The following is a 22,834-nucleotide window of genomic DNA, read 5'->3' on the forward strand; positions in this document are numbered from 1 at the left end:
AACACAAAGTAAGTTCTTGACCTGAAGCTGACAAGCACCATTGATACTGCTGGTCCAAAGACTGAACCCTAAACAGGGAAGGTATTAGAGGATATCAGCTAGTTAGCAATGAGCCACCTGATGGGAAGGAATAACACCAGCAGGGGGTAAAGAACCATCAGAATTATTCGGTTAATACACAAATGATGAGGGTTGCTCATCTCTTATGTGCCAGGCACAGTGCTGTGTGCAAATGGGAGCGAGGACGGGCACACAACAGTGAATGAAATAAATCCTGCTTCCCCAGGAGTTCAGCAGAACAGATTCATAAACAGTAACAACATGCTCCATCACAGCACCTTGGATGCAAGCACAGAGATCCCACCCACCAGACAACGGGAGCAAGCCCAGCACTAAGGTGGTCCAGGAAGAAGGTTGTTTGGACAGTAACCACAAGCAGCTTTACGAGAACGACTGCATGTAAAAAATGGCATGTTCAGGGTCATGATGGGACTGGCATATTTAGAAACGCTTTGTGTCTATCATTTTAATCTGGCTGCATTCACAAACAATAGTAAAGAGGAAAAAACAGGGATGGGAGTCAGCCCAGTCAGATGTGATGACAAGAGTTCACGCACAGCCACAACAGATTCACCAAGGGGGGCAAGGAGGTGGGAGCAACTTAAGCAGTATCAACCCAAAGTCCCTGAGACAGACTTACCCTCTCAGTGCCCTGTGCCTAAGGTTAAACTGACAGCACTGGGGCTTGGTATAGGAAAGTGAAAGAGAATTTAAAAGCTATCAACTTGGTCATCAAGAAAATGATGGTGCCTTGAACACAGATAGAACACAGACAGAAATGTAGAAATGGAACACAGTTAACACTGAATGCTTGTCTGTTTTTATCTTGGGGAGTGTACGAACAGAGATTCACAGCTACTCCCAATGGAGAAGTGATGCTAGCTAGCTAAGCAGCGCTTTAAAGATCCTAATTTTTCAAACGTGTATAGCATGGATAAGAATGACACTGGACCCACGAAAATTACCTTCAAACGCACTGCTCTAGGGGCTGGCACTGCGGCGTACTAGGTTAAGCCTCCACCTGCGGCTCCAACATCCCATGTGGGCACTGGATGAGTCCTATCTGCTCCATTTCTGAACCAGCTCCCTGTTAACATGCCTAGGAAGACAGTGGAGGAATACCCAAGACCTTGTGCCTTTCTATGTGGGAGACCCAGAGGAAGCTCCAGCCTCCAGGCTTCTAATCAGCCCAGCTCTAGTCATTGTGGCCATCTGGGGAATGGTCCAGTGGATGGGAAAATCTGTCTCTCCTTCTCTCTCTGTAATCAGCCTTACAAATAAAACAAATATTAAAATAAAAAAAAGCACTGCTCAGGCACAAATCCTGAGGTTAAGATGAACTCAAGCGAGAAAGAAACAGCGATCATATTATCTAATGGAAGATGAATGACTAACAGTGTTAGAAATGGTCAAAAAACATAATAGAAAATATGTGGTGCTGTCAGTGTGTAAATGACCTCTCACCACACTTGAGGGGTTAGCAGCAGCAAACATTCTCAGAAGTGATTTCCAAGATGGCAAATAATAAATAAGGGGTAGCCAAAAAAAAAAAGTGGAAGAATAAGCAGAGGGAATAACGCTTGCATGCTTACAATGTCCACTCATTTATTCCCTCACTTAGTAAGAAAAATGCTGAGTATTTAGTAGTTTTAGGTTAGGTGCTAGGCTAACTACAGAAAACACAACAGAAAGCATGTACAAAAACTTAAAGGAAGAAGAAAATATGGTTTCCTACAGGATCTAAGAGATGTGCAGAACTGTTAGAACTGTACAGGAAGAGGCTGGCAAGGGAAGTATAGGCTAGATTCTTTAGGGTTTTACAGGATGAAACGCTTATGAGACACCCAAATGGAGAGTCCAATAGACATACATGTGCATCTGATACATGTGCATGCTTGAATCAGAACTCAGGGGCCACAGGGGCCACAGAGGCCACAGAGGCCGATCTGGAGCTATCCACGTGTTGTGGGCTGAGGAGTTGATAAGCACTCCTTAAGCTGAGCAGTAACAGGAAATGGGTTTGTGGCTAAAAGCACCTAGTCTAATGGGACTCATTGGCATCCTACTGTCTGGTTAAAGGGCTTGGGGGGAAACAGTATAAAAGGAGTAATAAAGGGAGGCTTCGGGGAGACTTCCACCATCACTGGTCTCCTGTCGGTGCTTCATCCCCAGACCCTCTCCCTGTCCACATTACTGGCTCTGCTGGCCAGTGCATCCACGTGTGAATCCAACCACGCAAACCAGACCAAGGAGACTGAAACAGGTGAGATATGATTAAAACGATCCACAATGCCTGGCATCAGAAACAGAAAAGTCAGAAGGAGGTGTAGGTCTAGATTACAGTAGACTTGGGAAAATATTTTCTACAGACCCACGCCTCTCTTTTTGGCTTATCCTGTTCCCACAGCACGGCACAAGTCACCTTTCTTCCACTTTTAATGTACACCGTCTTCTCCATCTCACCTGCTCTGACTTGTTTACCTCCATTCCACACGGAAGCATAAATAGTTTGTCATGGCAGGAGTGCCGAATTTCAGAGGCTCGTGGTACTTTCCATAAGTGACTAACACAGCTCAACAATACTTTACAGGCCTGGGAGGTTTAAACACAGAGAAACCAGATGAAGGCATGGGAGGAATTGGGGGTAGAGGTGGACCATACAGGAGGAGGCCATAGGGAATTACATAGAGCAGTGAGAGCAAGAGAGGAATCAACTCAGTGCCAGAGAAATCAAGAGATTAGTTATCCATTTCTATTTCCTAGTAACCTTTATTCATTCATTAAAAAAGAAAAATATTGAGCACCTCCTCTAGGCCAGATACTCTGTTAAGTAAGGGAAGTACAACAGTAAACAAGATGGAATATTTCTCTTTTTCAAAATTCGGGCATCTGTAGCTTCAAGGAGGGATGTCACCTATTCAAAATATTTAACTCCTTGTCAACTACTCAAACAAATCACTTTAATTCCAGTGTTGAATGTGATCCAAATGAGTTGCCTGTTATAAATTAGAAACCTCTGGCAAAAGAGAACAAAGCCCAAAAGTTCTCCTTGAAGAGAAATCTAATCTTGATGCCACATTTTTAAAATCAATTACATTTGCTAACTCATGCTAAATTAACCACAGAACAAAGGCTTTGATTCTGCATACTCCTGATTTCTTAACCACTTCTGGGCTTTGAAGATGAATTCATAAAGACAGGCTTAATTTGTCTGACTAAAAAGCTGGGAATAACTTTTGAGTATATCAATATAATTACAGCAACATTAATTTTCAAATTACATACATCAGTGACAGTAATTAAAAATAACACACACACCTAATAGTCACTTTTTAAAATGAGTATTCATAAAAGAGCCTGGCTGGGATGCAAACAGAAAGAAGTCTGTTCCCTCAGAAGGCCCCTGTCCTCAAAGGATGTCCCCTTCACAGAAGGCCCTGGGCTACACAGTCGGCTGAGTGGGGGAGAATCATGCCATGCTCCTGCCATTATGAATTGGGCAAGATGCTGTTTCCACTGCCTTCTTCACAGGCACGAGAAAATGTAGAGCTTTCCCCAACAAGGCTTCAGTCCGAGTTTGGAATCATTCTCTCAAACCCCACCCTATAGGAAGGTACTGAAGAAAACTCACAGGAAAATGAAAGCCTGAGCTTCGTTTGGTGCACATCAATCTTGAAATCCATGCACGCAAAGGGAGTCTTCACCAAGTTCACAGACGCCCACCCATGGGCTTCAATTTTAACATCAAATGAACTTATCTTTTTGCTCCATTTTTCCATGAAGTTTTTGAACAACTCTCATGTTGTGACAACACAGACTGTGGGCCAGGATTATACAAGGTTGGTGCTGGCCAAAGGGTGGTAAACAAGACAGACTTGGGGAGATGGAGAAGACAGCTGATAAGCTAACAACCACCAGAAAGACAACTGCTTTCCAAGGGAAGAGATGGAGTGTGGTGGCAACAGATGAAGGCAAAAATAAGACACAACAACAGGTCTATAAACCGTTTTACAGTTCAAGAATTTTTTTAAAAAGCATAATGCACTCACTTTTAAATTTTATGTTTAACTTAAAAATTAAGTTAGAGAAGTTTGAACATAAATACACTCATAGGTTAACTAAAAATATAATGTCCATCCAGTATTTGTATTGATCCTGACCACCACAAAAAAAGAAAAAAAAAGTTTATTCCCAACACACTAAAAACTAACCCAATATCTTCATATTTCCCCCCAAACAGAACCTAGTCACTATATTAAACTACACAAATAATAGAAACAAACTTCCCTAACAGCAGAAAAGCATGAACAATCACGAATTTTAGTACCAAGCTATTATGGCTTGATACAGATCCAACCATTGATAGGAGTTATTAAAATTCTTTAGATTTACATTCTCCACAGAGTTGTTGCAAAGAATAAAGAAAATAACGCATGCAACATAATTGGATAAAGTACACAAATATGAGCATAATGCACAGATACCATACACAGAATATACACATCATAGAATATAAGGAATGTACACACCATACAATAAGGTTAACATTACGTACACATAGGAAAATTACCAATGAAGACAGATGACAAACACTGAACAAGTAATGTCTAATTTCAAACATCTAATGGTACTTAGACAATCATAACAAAAAAAAAAAAAGATTTTTAGCAGGTGGCTCTGGTCTGCAGCTAGCAGCAAAACACCTGGTAGGGACCATTTGACACTCCTTATATAAATAAAAAGCTTCATAAATTTTGGACAGGAGATAAATAACTCTTCACCTGGGGCCATGTACTTAAATATTGCTTATTTCAATCTGCATTTCTTAATTTATGTACATGGCTTTCTTCATCTGCCAATAAGAAACAAATGACAATAGACAAACCATTGTTATTTGGTCTGAAAAACTCAAAAGAAACAATAACTTCATTTAGTTCCCACCATTTGTTGCCAATAAATTCTTCTCTTGAGTAGTCTGACTCTCCTTTTCTTGGGAAAGCAAAATTGAGATGAGGCAACAAGACCAGCAAGCCTTTCTTATCAACTGTAGCAATACAAGTTTCCAAAAGTGGCCCTATTTCCTTAAACAGTCATTACTCTTCCAACAGCCTGACGCTAACACACATGGACAACCACACTAATTAGAGAAAGCTTTTTGTCAATTGTGGTCCTTAGTTGGATGTCTAATAGAGTATGCTTTTATCATCAATATAAACAGCCTTAAAAAAGTATGTTGTCAAATGTAATTATGGAAAACTGGGTACAAATGAGATTATGGGATCTATCCTGAGGGGCAACTTAACGTAACAGAGCTCATCAGGTCAGCTGGAGATGTTGTTTTGCTCTCCAATTTTAATGAATTGTACAGTATTTTAAAACACATTATTATAAAAACAACAATTAGTGAAATCTACTTATAATGCAATAAGTGAAAATTTAAGCATTAAAAACATGTTCCATTCCAGTCTAATATATTTAAATTTTGCATTATGAGATATGACAAACATTATAGAACATAATAGAATTGAAACCCCTCACCGAGACATCACAAACTTTGCCATAATGTCCTCACAGCACTCTCTATCACACATTATAAATACAAACAAACCCTACTCTAGATGTATAACCATCCCTTTTCCTTCTCCTCTTGCCCAAAAGTCACCAGTCCTGAACTTATATATTATCCCTGTGCTTGTTTTATGCCGTACTGTCTCTATGTGTATCTTAAAAACACAATACACAAAAGTTTTCTGATCTCTCATGGAGTTGTGGGGGGGAGTAGCATTCGGCTTAGGCATCAAGACAGCATGAGCCTTACCTGGCTTTGAGAGCTAGCTCTGGCTCCTGAGGCCTTCTTGCCACAAATGCAGACTCTGGAAATGCTTAGAGTCAGTGGGTTCCCGCCACTCATGTAGGACTCCTGAACTGAGTTCCTGGTCCCTGACTTCTGCCTGAGCAGTGAAAGCATTTGAGGAGTGAACCAGTACATGGGAGCTCTTTATCAGTCTCCATCTGCCTCTTAAATAAATTTAATAAAGTGGAAAATTAACCTGACACACCACCACACCAACCCCAACGACCATTTCTAACTAGCCTATGGGATTATATAAATTTACTTAATTGCTTTGTGTCTCAATTCCTTCTACTATTAAAAAAAGGGATTAATACCAGTACCTACAATATGTGTAAAGTCCTAAGATTATCTGCACATCTAAACTCCCAAACAATTGATCAAGTTTGCCATTATTCATAACTACTGTAGTTATTCTTGGGCTTTCATATACTTTCAGCAGACTTTTTACATCCATTTGCCACATTGCTTAAAAATCTTTCTGAGATTTTAACTTAAATCACATTAATATCTCACAAACTACACCTGATATTTACAAAGGGACAACTGTACCTACCTACAATGTCATGATACACTTAAATGGTAGAACAAGAGACTTACGACTGCTTTTTGAAGGACCGTATTATTGCAATATTAGAAAAATCAGTGGCAGGAGGAGAGAAGGGGAAGTCCCAGAGCCTTTGGAACTGAATCATAAAATAAATTAATTTTTAAACAGATTCTTTAAAATCAGCAACTATTAAACACACACACACACGAGAGAGAGAGAGAGCTGGTAGTCACTATTTCACCCATGTGATGAACACCAGCCACAGAACCACCTAACACAGGCCTGATATGGTGCAGGAGGAAGCGTGCGGCATCCCCTGTGAAGTCATTCTGAAATAAATAGCTAACTCAAACTTAAACTGAACATGTAGACCTAACTCCAACATGCAGGAAATGCAGGGGAAATATACAAATCAAATCATAAAAGAAACAACCAAACTCAGAATGTAGGATGTTCTGTAAGACAATGGACTGTCTCTTAAAAAGTCAATGTGGGGTGGGCATTTGGCCCAGGGGTTTAAGTCCAATATTAAATTTTGTGGTTCAGATTTTGACTCCCCTGCTTAGGATCTACCTTCCTGCCAAAGTACACCCTGGGAGACAACAGGTGATTGCTTACTTGGGTCCCTACCACGAGTTTATGACACCAGGATGGAGTTCGAACTTCAGCCTGGCCCAACCCAGGTGTTATGGGCATTTGGAAAGCAAACTAGTAAATAACAGCTCTCTCTTTCAAATAAAAGGGAAATTGATACAGAAAAAAATGTTAAATGATAAGTGCTTAAAGACAATGTTATTAGATAGAAAAGTGACCAGCTGTCATAAACTAGGAGAAATCAAACAGATGACAGATGAATCATACCTGGTACTGGACCCTAATTTGACAGTTGAGAGACAATTACAAAAGCGTTCGTGGGCATAATGGGGAAACTGGATATTAAATCACGTTGAGGAATTACGGTACATTTTTCTTAGATATAATACCGCAGAAGTAGGAGCATGTCCTCATTTGCAGGAATTACATATTAAAGTATTCAATTCTATAACTTAAATGCAAAGGAGAACAAAAACAAAAAGCACAGATAAAAAAAGAATGGCAAAATATTAATTTTGAATTCAGCCAGAATATAAATATATAGTACATTTTTAGAGTTCTTGTAAAGTTTATGTATTTTGCTCTTTTCCTAGTAAAAAATCTTACAACATAAATTGAATTAACTTTATGAAATAATTTGCAAGAGTGTCCCATCTAGAGTTTTCCATTTATTTATATCTTCTTTTATGACCCTCAGTAAGATTTTACAACTTTCTCCATAAAAACTTTTCATGTATCCCTTAAGATTTATTTCAAGAAACTTTGTGATGTGTTGCTTTTAGAAATGGTATCTTTATAAGCTGCCTTTTCAAATCACCTTTTTTCATACCTATCAAGTAAACTACCTAAACATTTTGATGATTTTTTCCGAACACCTGCTCTCCTTTAAAAGGCAGAAGTATCCAAATCAATTCAAATAAGCCAAGAACCAAACATCGTATTGCACACTCAAAAAGATGCTTTATGAAATAAAAGACTTATTTCTTAGAGCACCTGAGGTTTCACAACAAAGTTAAGAGGCAAGTACACAGATGGCCCTTAATTTCCTTACCCCTGCTCAAGCTGAGATTCCTCCCTTACCAAAATGTCCTTCCCAGAGTGGTACACTTGTAACAACTTTTAAACTTAGAGTGACACATCAGTCAGCCCGGGTCCACAGCTCACACTGGGGTTCACTCCTGGCATTGTACATCCTATGGGTCTGGACAAAGTTAGTGATATGCATCCACCATTAGAGCATCACACAGAGTATCGTCACTTCCCTAAAGTTCCTCTGTGCTTCAGCTTCTAATTCTTCTCCCTCAATCTAATCACTAGGAAAAACTCATTATTGCGTCTATAGAAACTTCTTTTCCAGAATATCATACAGTCGGAATTACATAGTCTGTAGTCTTTTCATATTGATTGGTTTCATTTGGTAATATGAATTTCAGACAGCACCATCTCTTCATGGCTGGGCAGCCCATTTTATTTTAACTGAATAACACTGTCCTGTTGTACTATGATTTATTTATTCACCTACTGAGGGCCAGCTTGGTTGCTTTCAAGTTTTGCCAATTATGAACAAATCTACTATAAACATCTGTGGGCAGATTTTTGTGTGGGCTTTAAGTTTTCAAGTCCTCGGAGTAAATATCAAGAAGTACAAACGCTGGCTTATACAGTGAAGCTGTGTTTAGCTTGTAGAAAACTGCCAAACTTGTCCAAGTGGCTGTATCACTTTGCATTGCCAGCAGCAATGGATCAGAGTATATTTTGCTCCCCATCCCTACAGTTTGGGGTTGTCAGCCTGAACCCTGCACACATAAGGCCAGCTGAAGCCCCTCCTCTACTGTCTGGCCCTTAGATTTCTAAGTTCTCTCCCGAGAGTACACTTCCTCTGGTCATAAAACACTAAATGGCCAGGACTGTGACACAGTAAGGAAAGCCACTGCCTGGGACACTGACTCCTCATCTGAGTGTCAGCTCATATCCTGCTGCTCCACCTTCAATCCAGTACCTTGCTGAAAGCCTGTGTAAAGCAGTGGGAAATGGCCCAGCTGCTTGGGTCCCTGCTAACTGCATTGTGCAGGGGGAAGGAAAAAGAGGGCTTGAGAACGTACATGAAGCTCCTGGCTCCTGGCCGCTGGTTCAGTGTTGGTCAACCATTTGGAGAATGAATCAGAGGCTGGAAGACTTCTGTTGTCTCTCTCTCTATCTGATTTTCCAAAAAGAATACAACTTGGGGCCCGGCAGCGTGGCCTAGCGGCTAAAGTCCTCGCCTTGAACGCACCGGGATCCCATATGGGCGCCAGTTCTAATCCCGACAGCTCCACTTCCCATCCAGCTACCTGCTTGTGGCCTGGGAAAGCAGTCAAGGACGGCCCAATACATTGGGACCCTGCACCCGCGTGGGAGACCCGGAAGAGGTTCCTGGCTCCTGGCATCGGATTGGCGCATACTGGCCCATTGCGGCTCACTTGGGGAGTGAATCATCGGACAGAAGATCTTCCTCTCTGTCTCTCCTCTTCTCTGTATATCTGACTTTCCAATAAAAATCAATAAACCTTTTAAAAAAAAAGAATACATAAATTTTGAAACAAACAACTTTTAAAACTGCTTCAAATAGTGCTACTTAACAATGAATCTAATCTATGGCAACTTGCCTGGTCATTAAGGGTCTCACATACTATTCCAACAGAACCAGGCACATTCAAGGCATTACTGTTTATGAAGAGTGGTTAAAAGAACACACACTAGAAACGGAGATGTGTAAATAGCTACTGTCCAATGTAACTGACAAACCAAGAGAACATTTATTTCTTTAAGTCATTTAAAACACTCTTCCAATAATGATACAAACACCAAGTCATAAAATCCCAAGCAAGACATTTTAAAGGTACCAGATGGCTCCTATTACTTTCTGGAACTTTGAGACTCTTGCACTTTACTTCTCGTCAAATCAACAGTAAGAAACTTTAAGAGCAAAGTATTCCTTGCTCTGAAACTGAAAAAGAAAATTTTGTTTTAAATGTTTATGTAATTATTCTTTTATTTGAAAAACTGAACATATAGAGGAAGCAGGGACAGAGATCTTCCCTGTCCACTGGCTCATTTCCCCCCACAAACAGTCACAATGACCAAGGCTGTGCCACATTGAAGTCAGGAGCCAGGAACGTCTCTGGGTCTTCCATGAGTGCAGAGGCCAGAACACTTGCGCCATCTTCCACTGCTTTCCCAGGTGTATGAGCAAAGAGTTGGATCAGAGGTAGAGCAGCCAAATCTGAAACTGGCATCCAGGTGGGAAGCCAGCAATGCATTCAGCAGCTTAACCCACTAAGCCACACTGACCTTTAGTTTTTCTTATTTAAAATTAAATCAATGCTTTGGATTTACAACTAATTGGCATTACCTTGCTGAACAACTAATTAATTTGTGCAACCACCTGTTAGAGGTCTTAACATGTTTTGATTTGTTGCAGTAAAATCAATCTGAGAAGCTAGGAATTTAGATACTACAGATTTTACCACTCAGGAAGTGTGCGTAGGAAAAAATCCTGAAATCCTTTCTAACCCAATGAAACTTGAAAAGAGAGGGGTGCTGATCTAGGAGTGAAGGTGACACTTGGGGCACTGGCATCCTGTATGAGAATGCCTGGGTTTGAGTCTCAGCTCCACTCCCAATTCCAGCTTCCTGCTAACCTGCAGCCTGGGAGAGACAACAGATGACGTCTCAGGCAGTTGAGTCCCTGCAACACATGAGGAAGATCTGGATTGAATTCCTGATTCCCCAGCCGTAAGGGAGGTCAACCAGGAAATGCAACATTTGTATTACCTCTTTTTGTCTCTCCAGACTTAAAGCATAAGTAATTAAGTAAATAAAATGGGTCAAGAAATGATTAACACATCTGGTCTTCTCTGTTGGCTTAATTTGAATGACCACCTTTGCTCAAATAGCATCTCAATTTTCTACTCCTTTGTTCTCTTCAAAAGATCTCCTGTAAACTCTCTGTACGAAACACCAAGTACAACCTGTTAACAAAAAAGGAAATAGGCACAAGAGGATGGGGAGCACCTCAAGGAGAGGACTTACTGGACAAAAGTAGGTATTCTCCACGATGTGATGGGCCACCATGGTGTTTTCAGCAGACAGAGACATGATGAATAGCAAGGCATCCCGAGCCTGCTGGCCCACTGTCCCTTCTCGATGAATGAAGGGGATCAGAAGGGAAAAGATGAGGAAGTTGGCAGCTCCCTGGTCCTCACTGGTGTGGAAGAATAGCTCCAGGATGGAAGGATCTTTGGCAAGGATGGAACACAGCTGATTGAGCAGGACCACCAGCTTTCCCTCCACAGCTGGGGTGGTCGTTCCCGAGCAAGAGCTCAGAAGCATCATCAGGGGCTTCAGAACGGGCTTGTGGTGCAGCAGGGGCTGGCGGGACTGCGTCACCAACATCTCGTACATCTTCAGCTGCTCAATCTTAGTCTCGTCAGTGAACTCCCGTCTCAAGCTCCAAAGAAAGAGTTTCTCCATGATGTTCTCGGACACCACAAATTCTAGAATTGGCCCCATGGCAGCATCCCTGGCTTGCTCTTCAATGAGCAGCAACAGCATGTGCTCTACATAGTTCTGCACCGCACTGGTCTCGTCAGAAGGGATGGACCCGTATTTTGCCTGGGTGTTCTTCAAGGGGTCATGCTTCTCTAAGATTTTTAGAACCTGAAACCACACAAAACATTGGTCATCTCTCTGATGTTTATCATACTTACAGAAGCACATCCCAGACTTTTACCAAACCTCTAGAAATGCAAGAACCACTGCCCACAAGATATATGTGAGCACTGTCTGTTTCTCTCATAAAAGATGAAAGGGCTAAACTACAGAAAGAAGATACTACAAGACGTAAACTTGTTACAGAAATCAGGCTGTTCGGTACAGCATTTAAGATGTCACTTGGGATGCGGACATGCTCTATCAGAAACCCTAGAATCAATCCCCAGCTTCAAACTCAACTCCAGCGTCCTGTTAATGCATACTGCGCACAGCAGCAATGGTGGCTCAAGTGGCCCACACCAGAGACTCAGACTGAGTTCCAGATTCCTGGTTCTGGCCTGGCCTAACACTAACTATTGTGGGTATTTATGACGTGAACCAGTGGATAAGAGATTTCCTTCTCTCTCTCTCCTTCCCTACTTCCCTCAAATAAATAAGTAATTTAAAACAACTACAAAATATGCCAGCCTAAATATCAAACAAAATGGTATGATTATGTGAATTGTCACATACATTCCTTGGACTAGCATTACAAAGACTGAGCAACATGACAAATTATACATGGTATGATAGATGAGAAAAGTAAAGCAAATTATTTGTTGGATCTATAATTATCACCTATGTCAAAAAATAAACATGAAAACAGTGAAAAGAAACTGAAAAAAAGCAATCGTTTCCGTATTAAAGTGATGACAAGTCCTTACATCTTTTTTCCACTGTCAACATGCTCCTAAAATGTTAAAGTGCATTAAAAAATGAAAGGAAAACATGACTTTTCATATTCTACTACAGAGTTATTCTGGAGATTTCAGCAGAGTAACACAATGACTCACATGCATTTCTTCAAAAGAAAAAAAATACATTTATTTGAAGAAAAAGCAGAGAGAAAAGGGATCTCCCATCAGGTTCATACTCCGAATGCCCACAACAGCCAGGGCTCAGCAAGACCACATCTAGGAGTGAGAGCGCATGCCTCCTTCTAGGTTTCCCAGCTGAGCGGAAGGAACCCAAGCACATAGGTCATCATCTATCCGCTGCCTTCCCAGGCACGTAAGCAGGAAACTGGATCAGATGCAGAGGATTTGGGACTCCCACAGTCACACTGATATGGAATAATCCACCAAGCCACAATATCCGCTGCTACTCATAGACCTCTGACCAACTGATATCCTTCCATGCTCTCCCAAAGTTAAGGATTTGAATGCTATGTTTCTTTCAGCTGAAGAAATTCTAAAATAATTATTATAAATTGCTAATTTATTATAAAATAAATCCTCAAAGTTTAGATTTTGGGAATAGTGATGATGACTATGTATTATCCCATTCTAAATAAGAATGGAAGGAAGGAAGGAAGGAAGGAAGGAAGGAAGGAAGGAAGGAAGGAAGGAAGGAAGGAAGGAAGGAAGGAAGGAAGGAAAAAGAAAGAAAGAAAGAAAGAAAAGAAAAGAAAAGAAAGATAGATGGCACTGTGAACCACGTATAATCAATTAATCATAAGTAAATATCGAAATAAGTCATGTCATAGCCCTGATCTGTTGTGTCCATCCCTTACCACAGCCAGAATCTGAATGCTCCCTGCCTTGTAACCATGAATAGTTATTTCTATATTGGAACTTGGACATTAAAACAATATTGTATCTCAACTAAATTTCATTTAACTGTATGACTTGGAATTTACACAGTGAATGCCCATATTTTTTCACTCCCTTTCAATTGTACACATATGATAGTTTTTAAACATCCCACTAATGGCTTCACTTTGTTTCTTTTTGTCTTTCTGAACAGCACAGAAGGTGGGTGTTTTGCACTACCAGTTCTCGCCCAGTTCTATGATGCATGCTCTGTATTTAGGTCACAGAATTTCTGCAAAGTCAGTGGGGAAGCTGGCAAACATTCAATGCTATGTCAGCATACTACATGAACAATGAGGAAAATTTACTTCTCAGGGAGAGGTCTAAGTTTCTCTTGTCAGAAGCATGGGAAAGGAATCTTTATAGATTGTGCAACTACATCTTGACAGAATGAATGCATTTCTATAAAATCTATAATCTCCATCAACTTCCATTATAAAGTCGATGATGTTGTGCCACCTCTACACCTCTGTGCTGACACTTTCAATGAAGAAAGCCTTCCGTTACCAGCGACCAAGACACACAGGGCCCCCTGGCTGACCATGGTGTGGCTCTCTGGATGTGTCTTTCACTGCATGCCTGCCTCCAGGATGTGCAGCCCACCCCACAGCTCCACGGAGCCCTTCGGCATTCCTCACAGGCAGAAGACCTCATCAGTGATAGAAACCCGGACGACCTGTCCCACTTCCCTCTGCTCTCAGCCTGGACAACATCCCACAGGGTGCAATCGTGCTGGTCCTAGAGGAGCTACCACCTCAACACCGCACAGTCTCCAGCCTCTAAAATCCCTCAACTTGGAGGCTTCACATTTTGAAGAACAGACCTACTACCCACTTTATCACTTCTGTAATTTCAAAGTCCACATACTGAGTTTACTTATGACAGCTATCTCTACAGCTAAGCCTCCGGGTAAAAATGTAATTACACTTCTCATGTGTGCTCAGACTGTTTAAACTATTGAAAACCAGGACTGTGCCTTACACATTGATAACAGTAGGGCAAATTAGCTCAATCTGTCTGTAAGACAATCTCGCAACATATAACAGAAATTACAAAACTGTCCCTACCCTTTGAATTCCTTAATCTGACTTTACAGAAAATGCCCCCAAGGAAACAATTCAAAAACTTGTTTTTAAAAATGTTCACTTCAATATTATTTTCTAGTACTGAAAAATAAACAGTGCCAAAAATAGTAATGAGTAAAAGAGCTATAATAAAAATGTTTTATACTACAACCATGAAAAACAAATACTAAATGAATAGCATTGCATACGAATGTATACTTTTTCTTTTCAATTAGAAAGGCACATTTATAGAGAGGAGATAAAGACAGAAAGATCTCCCATCCACCAGTTCACTCCCGAAGTAGCCACAACAACCAGAGCTGAGCTGATTCAAAGCCAGGAGCTAGGAGTCAGGAGCTTCTTCTGGGTCTCCCATGCGGGTTCAGGGACTCAAGGCTTTGGGCCGTCCTCTACTGCATGCCCAGGCCACAAGCAGGGAGCTGGATGGGAAGTGGAACAACTGGGATATGAACTGGCACCCATATTGGATCCCGGCACGTGTAAGGTGAAGATCTTGGCCACTAGGCTACCGTGCTGGGCTCCAAGTGTATATATTTTATAAGTTAAAAAGAAAATATAATGAAGCAAGTATGTAGTCTAAAAGCTGAGATATTCACATCCACAATGGAACGTCTAGGTTTGATTTCTACTCTTGACTCGAGCTTCCTACCAGCACTGATCCTGGCAGGTGGCACTGATGGCTCAGGTGTGCCATTCACATGGGAGGCCTAGACTGTTTTCCTAACTCCTGGCTTGGGCTCCAGCCCTGTCACTGCCATCTCAGGCACTTGCAGAATGAACCCGGGCATGGTACTGGCATTCATGCTCTCTTGCTATCTCTTTCTGACCCCCTAATAAAAACAACTTTCTACAGTAACTGTGTAATGGAGGCTATCATATCCAGATGTGAGGATACAATGTAGTATGCATTTCTATTTCCAGACAAAGACGGACTCCCAATCAAACTGTTCACTATATCTTCACAATAGGATGCTGGACTCTGCCATTGTCCATACCCGCAATGACGGACATGTGACTGTATGAAGAACTATAATTTAGTAATGATATAGGGGATCTCGGGGAGAGGGAAGGGAATTGGGGAGGGGATAAGGGAAATCCTAGGACCTATGGAACTGTATCATAAAATGATAATAATAAAAAGAAGTAAAAAAAAAAAAAGTAAAGACTTTGGGTCCAGCGCGGTAGGCTAGCAACTAAAGTCCTTGCCTTGCATGCACCAGGATCCCACAAGGGCACTGGTTCTAATCTCAGAAGCCCTGCTTCCCATCCAGCTCCCTGCTTGTGGCCTAGGAAAGCAGTCGAAGACGGCCCAAAACCTTGGGACTCAGCACCTGCGTGGGAGACCTGGAGGAAGCTCCTGGCCCCTGCTTTGAATTGGCTCAGCTCCAGGCATTGTGGCTGCTTGGGGAGTGAATCATCGGACGGAAGATCCTCCTCTGTCTCTCCTCCTCTCTGTATATCTTACTTTCCAATAAAAACAAATCTTAAAAAAGTAAATATATTCATAAATGGATGTAAGATTAGGAGTCAAGAGATCCAGTTTATATTTTGAAGTTAATTCACCATTTCCTATAAACCGATCAAAAATAGAGTAGAAAGAATAATTTTGCACTAATACATTAAAAATGATCTACTCAGTTAAAAACAATTAAAAAGCTCTTGATTTTTAGAAATTCCTAAAAACATACATATATAAGCAGGCATATATATTTACATTGTACATGCATGCAAATATAACATGTCTAAATGGATATGTAATACACAGCAAAAATCTTTACACCATCACAACTTATATTTTTCTCAAGAATAAATCTTAATTCATCTGACTTACTCCAGTACATTTCTTTGGCTGTGGCCTACTTTTGTGCTGTAAAGAGGAAAGAAAGAAAAAAAAAAACACTTAAAGAGAATTGATATTTTCCTGCAGAATGCAAACTACTGAAACAGCTTTTAAAGTGAAGCAACTTACTCTCCTTAAAGCTCCTTAACACTGCCGTCTGGATCAGTGGACAGAGAAACACAGTAGACAGTCATAATAACCCACACCTGTAAAAGGTCTGTTGATTTTCTGCAATAGAGCAGACCTAGAAGGACCCCTTCACACACATCCAGCCTTGGCCCAGTGGTTTTACTGCCTGGAAGAAGGCTTCTGAGTCACAGAACAAACAACGCCCTGCAAAATGCTGACTCTGCCTGTGGTCGCATATCCCTAACCTCTCCACTCAGCTGTCAGGCCCCTCCCAGGAGACCTCCTTTTCCCTTGCAGGCAGATAAACCCAGGGTGTGGTTTTTACAAGTTAGCTGTAGGCTCCACACCCCAGGACTGGTTCCCACTTTGGCAAGCAATGTTTTAAGAAGCTTCTTGACTACTGCACAGTTTGCACTGAAATGTCAAAGAACTTCTATCCTGATGAGCCCAGTTTGCTGCCCAGGCAGTATCATCATTCTTTCCAATTCCACAGACTGATTCTGTTAGGATCAACTCTCTTTTTTAGTTTTGCGTTTAACATCGTCTTCTCCCACCACTCCCTTCAAACTCCACTATTTCTGTTCCCTGGGTTCCTGTCTGTTGCCTAGTTTCACCTGCTCACCCAATCCTGCCTTCCAGCCCTGTGGAGGTCCTGATTCCAGACTGCTCCTTCCTGTGACGCCCCCAGCCTGCTCAGGCCTGTGATGGCGCATTGTCTTACACGCTCAACCCTGCCCCAGACTTCCCTTCGCCAGGTTTTCACCCCCATCCTCTCAGTCTGAGACTCAGTTAGGAAGGGAACATTCAATTCTTAGGGCTAAAGGGATCCCAGTAGAAAAGATAGTAAAAGCAAGCAAATACAATTTGTAAATACTTCCTTTAGAAAATAAGGTCTCTTTGTCAGGCTGAAAAGATCATTTAAGAAAGTTTAACATGCAATAAAGCTTATACTTGTTAGTTAAGAAAACTACTGGAGATCAGAAGCAGCAATTTAAAAAGACTTGATGATTGTAGCTAGGCATTTGCTGACCTACAAACTTTCAAAATGCAGGCTAGTATAAATGAGGTATACACAAATCATGAGCTTGAATAACATAGATCCACATGTAAATTGCCACAATTCTAAAAAGATTTAAAAATACACAGTGTGAATAATGGTGTTCAAATTATCATCTAATCAGTGTGGCTAAATTTAACACAACTTGAAAGCCATATGACCTACAAATATGAGTGTTAGGAATAACCAAGATTAATATATAGCACCTTTTTTCATCAAGAAGTATTAGAAACTCACCCCTCCCTACTCCCTGTCCCCAATGATGGCACCTCTCTGACAATCAATCTGAATATCAAGTAGTCACATTCAAACCCTTTCATAATGAAAGATCTATATGAACCATACACTGTAATTTTAAGTTAAACAGTGATAATCTCTCATGATACTCACAAGCATTTCTGTCTGATCAACTTCAATTCCATCTTCCTATGGAGTTCTAGGTTTTATATACACTCATGTATTATTAATAGGTGCTTGATTATGCTACTTGGTTAGGACCTAGTTATTTCAATAACTTCACATAAGGAAACCCCATAGTTTCAAATCCTTTGGAATGCTGATTTAAAGTGGCACTGTGCAAAAAACCAAGTTACTAAACAACATTTTTCATCACACAGGATAGGATTTACATGCCTTAACCCAAATCCCACTTAATGTACCAAATAACCACAACAAAATTACATTTTTTTTAATCTAGTCTTTGTTTACTACTTAATAACTCTGTCTTTCCATTTGAGCCAGTCCTTGCATATCAACCTCCACGGGACTACAGGTCTTTACCAAGTCATTTCTTTTTATGTGAAAATAACAGCCTTACATCATGTAGTATGCACCTGCATCAGTTGTTCTATGCCAGCTCTACTCCTGAGTTCCAGGGATTCTCTAACACTTGCATTAAACATTATAAAGCAGGAGCTACCAAAAAATGACTTCAGAGTAATGAATATGATATGCAATAATGTTTCTAGGCATATTGGGTTCAACCACAGTAAAAATCAGACTTATCAATGAGCATGTATGCAATTAGAGAGCTGTTAACCTTTCCACAAGTTCAACCACTTTTAGAATGTGACAGAAACCCAAGTTAATACCCTTTGTTTTAAGAAGCACAACTTTTGTTCACTTATTTTCTGTCAAGTTTAGGGCTATTTTAAAGCTGAGAAGAGAGACATAATTTTAACTGCTAACAAACATCAATTTAGCAAGGTATTTATAAGACTAATCAGAGCTAATACTTTACAACCTTTTGTCTCTCAAAGGCTTTATTTTTCTCCATTGCTTAGTCTGCGACAAGACACAGATCACAAGAGTGAAGATGAACAGAACAAAGGAATGAGATTTAACTACACATATCAAAAGTAAAGATCCTCTCTACTTTAAAAGGCTCAGGCCATTTGGAACTCGTAAGAGCTACACAATATTATCTATCTTTTCATTAGTGTGGGAAGATATTTTACTTGATTAATCAGTCTAAATGGCTCCATTTTTCCACATCCCCTCCAAGATGAAAAAGATTACTAAACTCACTGGCTTTTCCTCATCTATCACCATTACTCTATTTCAGAGCTGACATTTTCTTAGCCTTAAAAAAATGTGAAATAACTTATTTGTGGAGGGTGAGGGTAGTAACAAGCTCTGAACTGTTAACTAATGGGAAGCAGAGATGGAAATGTGTCATTTCCAACTGGTTCTGCTGAAGTCCACTTCCTCTGTTCTGGCTCTAAAAGCGGACACCATTTCATGTTCAGATCTTGAAAGGAGCAGGTGAAGAATAAAGAGTAAGGTCCATGAAGCGTCACAAAGGAGCAGTCTATTTGAAGAAATGATTACCTTGGGGGCCACCTTGTTACCATTTTGTCCTCTATTCCACTGAGAAAAAGAAACAACGTAGAAAAATAAAAGCAATAATGCATAAGATTATAGGTTATTCTTATAGACTATAAAATTAAACACACAATTCTTTCCAACCACAGAATGCAAGTCCACAAAGAACTTATTAGTAGCAAATTATATATTTTAAATGTCATATATGCTCAAAGCTGTTTCCTGAGCTGCCATACTTTTTTTTCCAAATATTTCTCAAACCTTGCTTTTCAGCTCAGCAATTTATTGCACATCTAATAATATGCCACATTCAGTTCTGGACAGCAGGAATACAGACAAATGACAAACAGCTTGACCATGGAGAGCTTGCAATGAGGCTGGGACGAATACCCTGCACAGCTGTATACGATTTTTCCACTAGGAGGCTGATCTAACCATGCACTCTGAGCTGGCGCACTGAGCCAGGGCAAGCAGGAGGGAAGGGAAGGTTCTTAGAGGAGACAATGTTCCAAATCAGTCTTGCAGCAGAAACAAGGAACTAGGATGAGGGATATTCCATGCCACCAGCACAGCTCCCTAAGGCACAGAGGCATAAAGCAGCACAATCGATGCTTGCCCAGGGGTAGGATGGCTAAGAAGTACAAAACATTGCATTTCTGGAGACTGACTGAGAGGTGGGGATAACAGAAACCAAGACATACAGCATTTTATGTGCCATTCTAGCCTGCAGGTGGCCAGATGCCATCAAAGTCTGACTTATGGGATTGACACAGATAGATCAGGGGTTTAGATGCATTGATTTGGCAACTGAAGGCACAAAATGAGATTTTGGAAGGTGAGAGGAGTTCAGGTCAGGGTCTACTGCCATAGCAACTGCACTATTTCTGAATATCTATCTGTACTGTGTGTAATGTGAAGATGCTATTGGAGCAATGGACCCAGGGAACAGTCTGAGAACTCGAGGGCACCACTGGGACACAAAGGTCTCTCTCTGACTGGTTCTTTCAATCACTGCCTGCCTTGCACAACAGTTGGCATGACTAGTTGCACCTGACAGACCGGTGTAAGAAAGCAGATGGATATGCTCCCCAGGCAGTGTTTGAAACACAAGCTCTGGAACAGACCTGCTAATAAGCAATAAAACAGAACTTATCCAAACCAGGTTAATTATGTTGAACCCTGGCTTCAGGAGTCTAACAAAGAATTCTGGATACCACAGACTTCCACAACCTTCATGTTTCCTAAGTGAATACACACACACACACACACACACACACACACACACACACACACACACACACACACTGTACCAGCCACCGCCTAATGAGACATTTCAGTAAATAAAATTTTGTCACCCAGTTGTGTCAATGCCACTTCCTTACCAGCCTTACAGATTTTCTTGGATTGCCTGAGGGGAACCCACAGGCCACAGGCACAGGAGTCCCAGGAATTGATATCAAGTCTTAGCTCATTTTCCCTGCCCTCCGCAACTGCTCATCATCCACTCTCAGCTTGAACAAGTCACAGAAAAGAACTAATACATCAAACTCCAAAACAATAAACAAACGGCATTCTTTCTGTTCTAAAGCTCTCCTTTCTTACCACACACTTGGCCCCTCACCTCTGCCTTCCCCTGACTGCTTTTTTATTCTTCTTCTTCTTCTTTTTTTTGCCTTACTCATATTTTTCACCAAAAAAAACCCCACTGCATTTGTCCCCAACATCCTGGTCCTAAAATGCTCTCCTCTCTGTCATCAAAACTTTTTCTATAGCCAAGTGAGATAAATTTTTGTTTTCTTTGTTTCCCAAACCATTTTTCCACAACAGTCTCTTTTCTTAATTTCTGTAATCATTTTCTCATCTTTTGTAATAACATTCTTACATTATCTGAATTAGCCTGTATGTCCTTGAAAAGCCCAGACCAAATCTTATACACATACAGTCCTACCTGTGACACCTACGGTAACATACTTTGAATGTGGGTTCAGAAAGCGACACCCACAGGGGTTTCTCAACCAGTATTTTCATTCTTGGATGCATGCCACAGAAAAGCCCCCCCAAAGCCTCTGTGGACAGAACCTGTGGGTACTTTCCAGATTCATTTCAAAATAATTCAAGTCTAAAGGTGTGTGTGTCGGCAGGGGGGGGGGACTGCTGAGGGTAAAGAAGTGGCTGAGCCAACAGAAAGATCAAAGTATCTCTGCTTTACAACAGGAAATGTGTAATGACTAAATCCCATTCGTCCTGTCAAAGATATTCCCAGCCTCAACTCAATATTGTTCTGCACTAAAAAGGAAGTGCTATTATACCTGCACTGTTTGAGATAATCCAAAATCTCTGATAATGCCTGTCATTCCTCTGACATTTGGAAATAAGTGATATGATTTGAAGATTAATACTCTTTCAATAATGATACATTTCTGAGTTAGGCTGCTGCCAACAGGACTCTCAGAGCTTTCAAGAAAGCTTGCCGGGGACAGAACTGATCAGGGTAGATGATCCACCTACAAATAATCAAGATGCTTTTGCTGTACCAAGTCTTGAGATGTGGGACAGAATACAACATAGATTACATCACGATACGCCAACAGGAATGATGATAATCAAAGACATTACACAGGTAAACAAAATGTAGTCTAGAGTAAACATTAAATATTACAATAACAAATTTCATCAAATCAAATCACTGGAAATGAAACCATTTTCAGTTAAAATCTCTCAGTGAGCGAGAGGCGATGGCTGTGTTCTAGCATAGTGGTGAATCTACTGCCTATGACACCAGGGTCCCTTACGGACACCAGTTTGAGTCATTGCTGCCTCATGTCGGATTCAGCTCCCTGTTCATGGCAGGTGGCCCAAGCTGTATGGACTCCTGCACCAATGTTGGAGATCCATAGAAAAGTCCCTGGCTCCATTGTGGCAATCTGGGGAGTTAAGCCAGTGGACAGAAGATCTCTGTCTCTACTTTTCTCTAGGCAACTCTTTCAAATCAATCAATCAATCATTAAATAAATAAATAGATAAATACTCATGGGAGCTAGCAATGTGGCATAGCAGGTAAAACCAATACTTGCAACACAGAAATCCCATAGGGACATTGGTGCACATCACCTTTGTTGCACTTTAAAACCAGCTCCCAACTAATGGCCTGGGAAAGCAGCAGATGATGGCGGAAGTGCCACCCATCTGGAAGGCCTGGTAGAAGCTTCCAGTTCCTGGTTTTGGATGGAACCAGCAGTGGTAGTTGCAGCCATCCAGGGAGTGACCAGAGGATGGAAGACATCTAACTCCAGATTCCAAAATAGACAAACAGATCTTAAAAGAAAACCTCAAGGTTGGTATTATGGCAGCCAAATAAGCAGCAGTGAACTGAGGATCTTGAGCTCTCGATAACTCTAATTTTCAAAAAACATAATACATTTTTTAAGGTCATCCGATTATACAATCTTAACAGTTAACAA

At 40.8% G+C, this 22,834-nt stretch overlaps 1 protein-coding gene across 1 annotated transcript in view; it reads right to left on the bottom strand.

Annotated features, from left to right (window-relative positions):
• The window catches only part of FHIP1A (FHF complex subunit HOOK interacting protein 1A), a 99,243-nt gene that overhangs the window by 74,739 nt on the left and 1,670 nt on the right, over positions 1–22,834 (bottom strand). Inside the window, exon 2 of the mRNA XM_004588121.3 lies at positions 11,127–11,753. Within this exon, the coding sequence (XP_004588178.2) occupies positions 11,127–11,753 (627 nt within the window). The remainder of the gene's footprint in view (positions 1–11,126; positions 11,754–22,834) is intronic.

This window comes from Ochotona princeps, chromosome 7, assembly GCF_030435755.1.
Source record: "Ochotona princeps isolate mOchPri1 chromosome 7, mOchPri1.hap1, whole genome shotgun sequence".
Classification (NCBI taxonomy): domain Eukaryota; kingdom Metazoa; phylum Chordata; class Mammalia; order Lagomorpha; family Ochotonidae; genus Ochotona; species Ochotona princeps.